This window comes from Electrophorus electricus, chromosome 2 (genome assembly GCF_013358815.1).
Source record: "Electrophorus electricus isolate fEleEle1 chromosome 2, fEleEle1.pri, whole genome shotgun sequence".
Taxonomy (NCBI): domain Eukaryota; kingdom Metazoa; phylum Chordata; class Actinopteri; order Gymnotiformes; family Gymnotidae; genus Electrophorus; species Electrophorus electricus.
The window spans coordinates 23746592-23759625 of record NC_049536.1 but is presented as its reverse complement, the minus strand read 5'-3'; the positions used below and the strand labels follow the sequence as shown (position 1 = coordinate 23759625).

At 40.4% G+C, this 13034-nt stretch overlaps 1 protein-coding gene across 2 annotated transcripts in view; it reads right to left on the bottom strand.

The window, feature by feature from the left end:
* The window catches only part of LOC113585706 (sodium bicarbonate cotransporter 3-like), a 33752-nt gene extending 29500 nt beyond the window's left edge, over positions 1-4252 (bottom strand). Inside the window, exon 1 of one of the 2 annotated variants that reach the window (XM_035519675.1) lies at positions 3988-4252. In XM_035519675.1, coding sequence (XP_035375568.1) covers positions 3988-4068 — 81 coding nt within the window. In that variant the 5' untranslated portion in view covers positions 4069-4252. The remainder of the gene's footprint in view (positions 1-3987) is intronic. The other variant, XM_035519683.1, reaches the window with a different exon arrangement.
* Between the last annotated feature and the right edge of the window lie 8782 nt (positions 4253-13034).

Sequence of the window (13034 nt, the reverse complement as noted above, 5' to 3'; positions counted from 1 at the left end):
AAGAAAGACTTCATTTTTGAAACTCAAAGATAAAAGCTAAGATCAAATGTACATGATAATCAGATATTTTGTTTGGAATCCCAGAAATTTGAATTTGCCTGATTGGGGCAAACTTTCGGCTCTTGTATTATCGGACCTCATTGTTGCCTTTCACATGGTTGACTTGGTATTCATGCAGACAGGCTGGAAATCTGAGGGGGACTTTCTGAACTTTTCCTAAATTGGTTCTAATCATATCAAGATGGCAGGGACTAAATCAATCAGAGCAAAGCCCCCAGATATGTGGGGTCCCACAAGGATTGATTCTAGGACATCTTCACTTTAACCTTTACATGGTCCCACTCGGCCAAATCCTGCAGGACAATGAAGTTGTTTATCGCAGCTCTGCTGATGAACATCACATGTTTAAGGACCAAAACACCATTTGTTTAAATAAGAACAAAACACAAGTGATTATATTTGACCTAAAAAAGAAAAAAGGAAGTCCAATGTTTATTTCAGTTCTAAGGCTTCAAATGCTAAAATATAAGCGAAAAACCTTGGAGCCTTAAATTTCCACAAACCTCAGCTGTACCAGCCATGTTACATTCATACTTTCAGCTTTTAATACCAAGAAAAAAATTGTAGACACTTTTATCTTCGGCAGGATCAATTACTATTCTTTGTGGCCTCCATCACCTACACTCAGGTCATTACACTAAGCTGTATGAACACATTACTGCAATGCTCAGGTCATTACAATAAGAGATATGAACACATTACTCCAGTACTCAGGTCATTACATTAAGAGATATGAACACATTACTGTAATACTCAGGTCATTACACTAGGAGATAGGAACACATTACTGTAATACTAAGGTCATTACACTAAGAGATAGGAGCACATTACTGTAATACTAAGGTCATTACACTAAGAGATAGGAGTACATTACTGTAATATTCAGGTCATTATACTAAGAGATATGAACACATTACTCTAATACTCAGGTCATTACACTAAGAGATATGAACACATTACTGTAATACTCAGGCCATTACACTAAGAGATATGAACACATTACTCCAGTACTCAGGTCATTATATCACCTCTTGGTCAGCTTCAGAATTTAGATTTTAAAATACTGTTGCTTGTTTTCAAATCACAAAATGGCCTTCTCTTACTTATATTACAGTTATGCTGACTATTAGACACCTTAGACAACTGTTAGGTGCACCAGATGAGTGAAGGCTGACCTATTACCAGTCCCTAGAAAGGAACTACACACGGTGAGCAGCATCAGCCATTATGCTGTAGTCAGCAGGAATAAAGTCCCCGGAGCTGTGGCAGTACGCTAATCATTTTCCAAAATAGACTGAAAACATCTCTGTTCTCCTGGGCTTTTCAGACTACAAGCTATTGCCCTTGAATTGCACAGTTTTTCTACAACCTTGATTTTATCCACTTTGGTGATAAGAGTTAGTTAGCAGAGGGCTGGTGGGACTATGTCTAAAATGACAGTTGATCTTACAGTCTATATAGGGACAGCTTGTACAACACAGTGACGCAAGAGATGCACCATGAAGCTGACTACCATAACACACCACAGGTGTCTTCAAATAGGTTTGTGAAGGTCATCGCAACTGCAACCTGGACTCACACACACACACACACACACACACACATACACACTCACACACACACACACACACCTTTCCACAAAGGGCACATCATTGCGGGTCTATCATGGTCTCGTGGGTCATGGGGAGGGGGGCGTCACCTCTCTGGTAGGCGTGACACTGGCAGAATGCAGTGATTGCGTGGCACAGGATAAGACCTCCAGCTCTCTACAGCATGTCTGTAACCGTGCCAACAGTATGCTGGCAATGCTACACTGAGCCTCTTTAAGAATCTCACACACACGGATGCACATGGCCACAATCACACACACAGGAGATATCCAATCTTTATCACACATCAACGGAATTTAACCTTGGCAAACAACACCTACACACAGAGACACAAATTTAAGTTTTTATCTAGTCCTGTGCAAAAAGCATAGAAAAGTGTCCTTAATCTGGTTGGCTCTACAGTTACACATACTCCTGCTCACTGTATCCTATCTGCTGTGTTTAAGAGCCAGCATGTACCATTCTGACCACAGGAACCCAGCTGACTGGACATTAACCCTGTCATGGTCAGGACATGGTTGTGGATGTTGTAACTTGCTGGGAAGCAGAGCTAATGCATGGTGCGAGTAACATCAAGGCTATGGGCTCAGTTCCTGGAAAGCTCTGATCTACTGTCATATTGATAAATGTGTGCGCTGCTCTGGGTTAGAATGTCTGCCAAATGCATAACTGTAATCAATCACAGCTCGGTTGGTGGGGTTTTTACATGTGTCAATGTCACAGCTGGGCTCAGAATAAACTGCCATCCAAAAATATCCAGCCAACAGCAGGTCTGTCTTTAACACAGAAAGGCTAACACACATTGTGCATAGAGAGCTACACACTCAGGTTGTAGTATTAAACACACACACACAAGCTGTAGTGTTAAAACACACACACAGGCTGTGGTATTAAAACACACACACACACACACACAGGCTTTAGTATTAAAATACACACACAGGCTGTAGTATTAAAACACACACAATATTAATAGCATTACAACACAGATAGTCTGCTAAGGGCAGTGGTAGCTCAGTGGTTAAGGTAGTTGACTAATAATCAGAAGGTTGCTGGTTCAAGACCCACTGCTACAAAGTTGGGCTCCTGAGCAACACTTATAACCCTCAATTACTCAAGTTGTACTCAGTCATAATTGTAAGTTGCTTTGGATAAAAGTGCCAGGTAGATATCAGTAGTATTAAAACACACACTGTCTGGTGCATATGGCCTAACAGAACTTCCTTGCACATGTGAATAGAAGAACATAGCACACCCCCTGAAATCAGAAGAATGTTACATTGAGCTTGTGTGTGTGTAAGTAGTTATATGTGTGACATATACATGTCACCACATCCTAAAAATCCAAAGGTATAACTCCTGTATATATCACACACACATTCAACTGCATTAGTGTCGTTGGTATTTTAATCCAGGCGCTAACACCTTGCTCTGGACTTATCCAAGTGCATAAATTCATTCAGCAACAACAGAACACATCATAAGATCAGTTAAGTGAAACCAAAAAGGCCCAACATCGTTTTAATTATGTGAGCCTGCGTTGTTGCTTTTGAGACTGGCCCCCAAACCCCATATATGTCCAAAAGCACTAAAATAAATGATTCCCACCAATTGAGAGGATGAAGGAACTGCAGAGGGTCGGCATTTCCTACAGACTGAGCTCACGTTACGTTCACCAAAATAGCCCAGTTCTCCTCTACATCCCTGCTGCAGCTCCATAAGAGGATAGAACCGGTTGCCAGATCCTCATTATTCCTTCTATTGACTCAGAGTACTGTTTGAGTTTGAATTAGTCTTTGAGATAATGATAGACCAGCAAGCAGGTGTCCCCACATCACACCTCACACACACACTGCTTGTCCCACTTTCCTCAGGATCCATGGCATCCTCCTCCTATAGCTCTCAGCCTGGCGGCAAACAGTTCCCTCTGACACACACAACGGATGGAGCAAGAAAGCCTGTGCATGCTTCTCTTTCTTTCACACACACACACACACACACACACACACACACACACACACACACACACAGTTATAGGACACAAATAGAATAAATAATCAAATGCCATACCACAAAAGATACATAGCCTTCAGTAGAAATAATCCAAAACCACACACACACACATAAACACACACAAATCACAATCATAGGTATATAAACAAAACAAGTAATCAAATTCAAGAACCACAGAATGCACGCACACACACACACACACACAAACATAGTCTGTGCAACCTTTATACATTCACATGTACACACAGTTAGTTGAACCTTTTTTCACATGTGCACTCACACACGGACACACACAGAATCCTACCCTTAGCATGGTCTCTCCTACTTCATGTTTTCGGTCCATGTCATCTAAAACACTACTAGCTATGACAGCAGTTGCTTCCATGCCCCGCTACTGTGTAAGTGTGTATGCGTGTATGTGTGTGAGAGAGAGGGAGGGAGGGAGAGGCAGAGCAAGAGGGAAAGAGGGAGGGAGTTCTGGTGTGTGTGTGTGTGTGTGTGTGTATGTGAGAGGGAGAGCGAGATGCTCGGGGAGTAATAGTGTCGGAAAGAGAGTGAGTGCATGTGAGAACGCAGTGAGTCTCTATGGGACACTGGAATATCTTTCTATGTGTGTGTTTATACTGTCTCTGTTCCTCACACCACTCCACCCCCAGCCTTTCAACAACCAATCACTATGCTTATCTAGATTTAATTTTCCTGGCCGGTGACACTGAGGCTAAGTGGTTCTCTCCATTACTTTCTATCTGAAGTATCAGTGGTTTACTGCCTCTCCGACATGCTCACATGTGACCGACATGTTTAGAACATACAGACACATGCAGACACAGACCAGACAACACACACCATAGGTGTACGTCCTCTCACTCTAATACACTCGCATGTGTATGTGTGTGTGTCTTGTATCGTTCAGTGTGTTGTCTTGTTCCTAATTTTGTCCAAGGTCACCGTTCTGCTTCGGCACAAGATGGTGATGCGTCAAATGTGCTCAGAGCCACACACACACGCACACACACACACACACTCACACACACACACACAGTCTCAGGCGTGCTCTGAATGCACAAAGCCCTCTTCAGCGCGCCCTCTGTATCTTTTACAGTGTAGACATGTTCACACGCAACATGAAAGACACGCCACTCGACCCCTCCTCCCATCCTGCCTCTGATGTCCCCGGCACCAAATATCTGTCACTCACATCTGCCTTAATGAACTTACTCACTAATAAATCAATCAGTACAGTCTTAGAAACAGGTTCACCATGTATGCAACACCACCAAGTCACCACTATTGACCTAGAGAGGATTTACGTGAGCGAGCAGTATATTAAAACCATAGCTCTGCCTGGTTTTTGTGAATATTCACTCAGATCCAGTAGTCGATTCAAACTGGTAAACATCCTTTTTCTGATGGAACATCCCAGAGGCATGTGCATTGCTGGTTGAATGACACCAGCAAAGACACCAGATGTTATCAGATGGAGGGGGTAAATAATAAAATACAAAGCCATGGGGAGAGGGGGAGAGACAGAAAGAAAGAGAAACCCATAGAGAAAGTGTGAGTGAGTGAGAGAGAGAGAGAGAGAGAGAGAGAGAGAGAGAGAGAGAGAGAGAGAGAGAGAGAAACAGAGAAAGCACCAGAAAGGTGTGGGTGGGTTGAACGTCTAAGAGAAGCGGGAGGCCTCACTTCGATGACTCAGTGCGGTGAGTCATTACTCAGGAGGTTTGAGAAGATGGTACCCTGTATCTGAACTAGGCAAGCACTGTTCGTTACCTGTCCTGTCACAGCAGGGCGACGTGCAGGTTTTCTGTAGTCACTGGTTCATTAACACCACCGTGCATGTACCTGAGCCTGGGCTCGTAGCACAGGTCGCACCGCGGTGGAGTTTTACCCATGTACATTTCACCGTAGAAATGTCCTGACCAGTAGTAACGCGCTACTTTTATTATGTTATATTTACTTAAGTGACTTTTTAAAAAAGAAATTGTACTTTTAAGAGTTGTTTTAAAAGAGGGTACTTTATACTCTTAGTGACATCCGTAAAGATGAACACTGAGTGTTGCCTCTTTGATTCAGTAAGTTACACAACTGGACAGTAGACCGACATAAGGAACAGAGAACAGGCACATTTTCAGGCATGATGCTTGAAATGAAAAGTAGCAATATATCCTTTTATTTAAGGCTCTCATAATCTGTGTGTGAAGCACTCCCATAATTCTCTCTCATTATTACTATGAAAGTAAAGTGATACGATATCAGTGATATTCTGAGAAAATTGTTTGCTTGCTAGCTAGGTTAGCTATGTTAGCTAAAATAACAAGCAGAAAAATAAATGCAGCAGCTGAACTGAACTCATGGCGTGCAGGAATTCATGCCCCATGTTGTGGCATATTTTCAACATTCTAAAGGTTTCAATGTTAATAAAGTTTGTTATTGGTTTTATATATTGATATTTCGTTCGACCACAATCAGGCGCAGTTAGCTAAGCAATATAGGCTATCTAGCTAACGTGAGTTAGCCGATCTGATGAATTACAATAAATATAACGAAGTAAGTCAAATGCCCAGTAAGTGACCTTGTACAAAAGCTCGGAATAGTCCTAGAAACTGTACTAATCACAAAATGATCATCAAATCCAGTGTGCTGCTTGTGACATAGGCACAATATGTCTCCGATACTAAAAACGCACTGTATCTTAAACATAACGAACTACATAGGACAAAAACCCAGAGCAAAGAAAAACAGCTGTTTATAAAGTATTTTTGCACGCTGAATCCAAGTATGTTGTCAGAATTTCTCTATCAACCATAGTTTTTTTTTTTTGTTCGATTATATCTGCATCTACATGTATGACATTTAGCAGTCGTGATTTACCAAAGTGCTTTTAGTCTAATTAAACACGACAAATAGTTTACAACTGATTACACTCATATTGTTATGTGTAGCAGATTTATGGAAAGTAGTAAATGACTACTTTTACTTCTACTTGAGTAATTATTATTTTAAAGTAACAGTACTTTTACTTGAGTACAGTTTCTGGCTTCTTTACCCTCCTCTGGTCCTGAGTTTTAATTACTTCCAGTGCAAATTTCATATGTGAATCAATACATAAGTAGATTTCACTCACCCAAAGTCAAATATCTTAATTGAAATATCTTTATTTCCCCACCTCAAGTGCTAACAGCGCAATCCAATAACACAAGTTTTAACTTGATTTTTAGTCTTATTACTGCTGTTGGTGGCACACCGAACATCCCTAGCATGTGGTTCCAGTAGAGTCATTCATATCTTTGTCTGCTTCTATTTCTAATCAGCCTCCTGTGAGTTTGTGCACTGCTGCCGGCTTGTAGGAGCGGTAAAAAGTGTTGCCGGTAAATGATCTGAAGAGCAGGGTGGTCTAAGCATCGCTGGTCATCTGCAGGCTCTGACCTGTAGTGACCCTCCACAGCCCACATCTGCTGGTCATTCTAGGACATTCTGTGTCTTTAAGCTGAATGGGAAGCCAGGTGCTGTGTTTACATCAGCGTTTCCTCCACCCTGACACACCTGATCCCACTCTAGCGAAAGATCAACCTTTCTGTGAAGACATGCAGGTGTGTTCAACACTAAAGTGCACTGATTTAAAGGATATATTAGCATGCATGCTAACACACAGCGTCCCTGCAGACTGGGTTCAGGTCCGCAAGGCCAAACCAGGGCAAAATACTTCAAGATGCTAATTTGTGTACATTTGAGGTTTCCTTTGTACAATCAGCATCAGGCTCTTGGGTGCACAGATAATCTATTTGAGGGGATGGATTAAAGGATTGTGAATGCTGACTGGATGCATTAAGGGATTCTGTGCACGGATTGGCTGAATTAAGGGATCCTGTGTGCTGATTGGTTTGATTAGGCAATTATCCATGTTGACTGTGTGGATTGGGGGATTTGTTACTCGGATTTGCTGGATTATGAAGATTGGGATGATTTATTGAAATTCTGTGGTTCTGCATGATGAGATACAGATCTATTTCACTCAGTTCATTGTGAACTAACATTACCTGCTTCAAATAATAATAATAATATTCATATGTTATTGTGAATTCATGTAATATTAACAGTAATAATAATAGTTATTACTGATGATGTTATTGTATCACCATTATTATTATTATTATTATTATTATTATTATTATTATTATTATTATTATTATTATTATTGTGGTTTTTGTTGTTGAAATTGAATAAATTAAGGTAAAAATGAAAAATAAAATACTGGGTAATAATATGCAAAATTCTTAAGGTTAATTAAAGGGCCCCTATCATGGAAAACGAAATTTGCTTTACTGAAATAAAACATTTTGAAGTAATATTGTAAATATTGTTAAAGTTTCAAAACACATTGCTCGCTCCCCCAGTCCATAGAGTCCATATATGGAATCTAAGATGCAAAAACAGCCTGTTTTGAAATCACTGTTTAGTTGATGTTACAAGAACAAACTCATTTACATATGCCAATTTACATAAGGGTAGCTCCACCCTCTTAAGATAGATACATATATAATATTACATTTAGACCTGCCTACTTAAACTCATTTATATATATAAGGTTACAGAAGTTTGGCCCACTCACACTTCAGATCTCAGGTGTGTTTTAGCTTTGAGTGATTCTTCAATGAGGTGCAAATCAGAAATGCCATGTGAAGTAATAAAAGAATGAATAAACCAAAAAATTGTAGAAAAGGAAACATCAATACACTGGCTTAAATCAAAACACTGGGTTAAATCAATACACTGGGTTGAATCAATGCACAGGATTAAATCAATACACTGGGTTAAAGCAATACACTGGGTTAAAGCAATGCACAGGGTTAAATAATACATGGAGTTAGATCAATACACAAGTTTAATTCAATTAATGTAACAAACCATGAAGCTAAACAGGCTAACTGGAAATGGCATGAGTATATAACGGAGAAGAAACCAAAAACAGAACAGGGAAGTACAGAAGCTAAGAACAAGACAGAAAAAGGGAAGGCTAAATATCAGGAGCTGAGAATAATGTGGGAATAAATTCCAGGATCTGGGAATAATGTGGGTATAAGGAAACTACATACCAGATGTAGGAAGACGGAGAAAACACAACAAAACTAGTGAATACCAAAACAACCGAGACATGAGACATAAAGCAGAGGTGAAGAAACGAGAAGAGGTAAGAAATGGGGGTGAGAGAATGAGTCGTGAGAAATTAACATAAACAGCGGACATTGAGAGGAGGAGACTAGGGACCATGGAAACAAACCAGCACAGAGGAAAGACACGGAAGTTAAGCAGATAACCTGGAAAATGGAATGCCATGGATGGAAAAGTGACACTTAGGTTGCAAAATAGTTGTGTAAAATGAATTCTCACTGTTTTTGAGACATAAATCCACACAATCGTTGTAAGCAGACATAAAGGTCATTCAGAGTGTCCTAAAACCCATTCAGAAAGACAACGGTAGTCATAGGAGCTTTCTGAGAACAGGTGATCTTTGCTCCCTTACTGTCACTGTAGTGGTTTCACTCTACCAGCTAAAGATGAAGTGGGCCACATAGAAGAAGAGGTGATAGAATATAGCAAACACTACTTATATGATTAGGGTCACTGACAAAATAAACACCCAGGTTCATTTAATAAAGCCTTAATCAGTGTTATTTGTAATACCTAGTTCACAGTAAATATTACTAACTTTTAGGCAGTTTTAGCAGCACATGTATTTCAGGAGAGGTAATAAATATGGACTGTTTAATGTTCCCAGAAGCATTGCTAATGTTCTAAGATTTGTGTTCTTGCAGCACCAAAATGAAAGCCAAATCAAGCAGTGTGAGACAGGCTGGATTTGGAGATGAGACAGAAGAGAAACACATCACTTGGATGTCTCTGTGTTCCCAAACATAAACGTTGCAATTGGAATACCAGTTTTGCCCAACCTTTTTCTGGGAGACATACCAGGCTATAGATCTACAGATTCCTCTGTCTATGCTAAATCTAATCTAATCTAATACAATAAATCTGATTTTAAGAAGCACCTGAGTATTAGAGACAGATAAATCAGATTAAGATGGGAATGCAACAGGGAAGCTATTCAGGAGAACGTTCTCCACTCTTACCTAAATCATATATATATATATATATATATATATATATATATATATGTGTGTGTGTGTGTGTGTGTGTATACTGGCCGAGATATGTGTGTATATATATATACACACACAAATATCTCGGCCAGTGCCTTCTTGTCTTTATATATCGGCCAGTGCCTTCTTGTCTTTATTCACTCTTCCAGGGAGTGAATAATCTGGTGATCTGGTCAATGTCCCCAACTGTGATCCCAATCTGAGTGCCAAGGAAGCATCCCAGTGCACGATGCCAGTGCAAACCCTGCTGTTGTCAAGGTGCAGATTAACAGATTAACAAAGTGTCAGCCATCTGGCAGAGAGTATCTGTGCTCAGGAAGGCAAGGTACCAGACGTGAAATGTGCACAACACATGGCTTTAGGCAAAAACAGTGTCTGTTTGAGCACAGCAGGTGAACAGGGAACATGGTAACGTAAACGTAGGTAATAATATTTTTCATTTTTAGGGGGGAAAATACTCCAAGTTTACAAACTCGTTAACTGATTCAGACCAGAGCAAAGAAACTTCTCGTCATGACAAGTGTATAAAACAAGTTACATCACACTGAACACAGGACAATATGAAATACTAAGACAAGACAATCCATAAAATTGCAAACCAGTCTGCTGGTGTGTACAGTTGCCTTCACCACCAACGTAGATACAATTGCTTATTCTAAGCATCAGTATCTGAGCTGCAAATACAGTGTAGATTTGAATATTTGCCCAATATTCATCAGCATTTGTTACCAGAGCCTATGAAGCACTGGCCTGCGAGTGCTGCAAATTATGTGTGTTTGTTTAAGGGGTTTTATCTTTGCTCACACATAATCTGCCTCGAATGAATATCCTACAGTCTGCATTCATGCATCCAATGGGCTTTGGGTTCACAATTAGACTCTAAGGATGTATGACGAGGGATGTATGTGGTCACCAGCAGACCAGAGAGGAGCACAGCACTGTGCCTAACCGCAGACACATCTGGTTCAAAATTAAGATTTTTGTTGTAGTGGTATCATGCAAGATTCCCATTCTCGTAACCCGGGTTCAATTCCCGGCTGGCGCAAAATATTTGTGAACGAAGCGTGAAAGTAGATTATTACGTCACCTTTCAGAGCTGATATCTCACATTCCCCCCACAAGCAAATAACCACCTAGTCGATCTAAGTGTAGAGCTTCCTATGAATATAAGCAGTGTTCTTTACAAAGTGTTTTGTAACTAAGGGAGTTCACTTGCCCCTCACTTAATTACAAAACACAATTTGTCAGGATTAATCTGCCCAGGATTCATAGATGATTTAATCTTCAAGATAGCACACTCTACTGGGTTGTTAGAAAACCAAACACAAACAAATAATTACATAATGCAATATACCTTATACAGTAGAATTGCACATTTACTTTTTTACTGTGAATTTCAATCAGTTCAAATGGTAACTGTTACCGTTATCTATTAGGATTACTACTTATTCGTTTAAATTGTTTGTTGCTCCGTTCCTTCCTTTTAGGGTGTTTTCACAACTGGACTTTGTACATTTACATTTTCAGCTATTAGCAGACACTCTTATGACTAAAGTGCTTCGTCATTTCCTCATAGAACACATCCTAGTACAGTACAGCAGGTTAGAGTCCAAGATACCAAGAACTACTAGTTTCAGTTAGTCAACATAGGAGCAGGGTCAGTGGTCATTTAAATATTCCACAAACAGACAGGTCTTCAGTCTGCGTTTGAAGACAGCACACGACTCTGCTGTCCAGACAGCCAGTGGACGTTTGTTCCGAGTTTGAGCCAGGACAGAGAATAGTCGCCATGCTTGTCTTCCATGAGACTTGAAGCGTGGTTTTTCAAGCAGAGCCGTACTTGACGTTCGAAGTTCTCGAGTGAAACCAGAGTCCGGTTGAATCGGTTTTCACCCTTGAGTCGATTCGTTTGCACAGGTGTGAATACAGTAACTGCGATCGGACGCGAACCAAAACAGGCGCAACGAGACCCTTGAGATGAGATGGTCTCGGTCCGGTCCCAAACTAACTCTGGAACTTTGCGATGAGAATGTGCTCTGACCTCGATCCGACCCAACTATCAGCTGCACCAGCAAGTTGCATATTACCCTGGTACACTAATTAGATATTAGGATTAGATTAGGTATCGATTACTTGCTACAGCTATGAAAAATGACATCTCTGCCATCTCTCCTTGTTAAACACCGTAGAAATATGCACTCAATAGGACCTTCTTCCTCCCGCCCCGACAGGTCTGACCAATAAGCGGAGAGAACGTTCGCACCTGGCTTGTTCTGACGCATTTTGGAGCGCTGGCATTTTTCGCGTGAAAACATTCCCAACCGAGAGGGGAAAATACTCCAAGTTTACAAACTCGTTAACTGATTCAGACCAGAGCAAAGAAACTTCTCATCATGACAAGTGTATAAAACAAGTTACATCACACTGAACACAGGACAATATGAAATACTAAGACAAGACAATCCATAAAATTGCAAACCAGTCTGCTGGTGTGTACAGTTGATTTAATATGACCATGTACTGTTCACAACAAAACATCACATGATCACACAGACTGAAGACAGTATTCTATCAAAGGTGCAACTTATTGCAAGAAAATGCCTTCACCACCAACGTAGATACAATTGCTTATTCTAAGCATCAGTATCTGAGCTGCAAATACAGTGTAGATTTGAATATTTGCCCAATATTCATCAGCATTTGTTACCAGAGCCTATGAAGCACTGGCCTGCAAGTGCTGCAAATTATGTGTGTATGTTTAAGGGGTTTTATCTTTGCTCACACATAATCTGCCTCGAATGAGTATCCTACAGTCTGCATTCATGCATCCAATGGGCTTTGGGTTCACAGTTCGACTCTAAGGATGTATGACGAGGGACGTATGTGGTCACCAGCAGACCAGAGAGGAGCACAGCACTGTGCCTAACCGCAGACCCATCTGGTTCAAAATTAAGATTTTTGTTGTTTCTGGTGAATTTGTCTGTTTGGTTCGATAAATCCCATTCCTTTCTGTTTAAATTTGTGTTTTCTTATCTGGTTCTTCCGCTACGACGCTACACTGCTTCTACAAATAATACTTTTCCTGTTTATTCTCAAAGAAAAAACCGACAACGTGCCTTTAATGATCAGCCAAAATTGAACGATCTTTTGTATCGTTTAACTGATTAATGGACAAGAGACTCTCAAGACA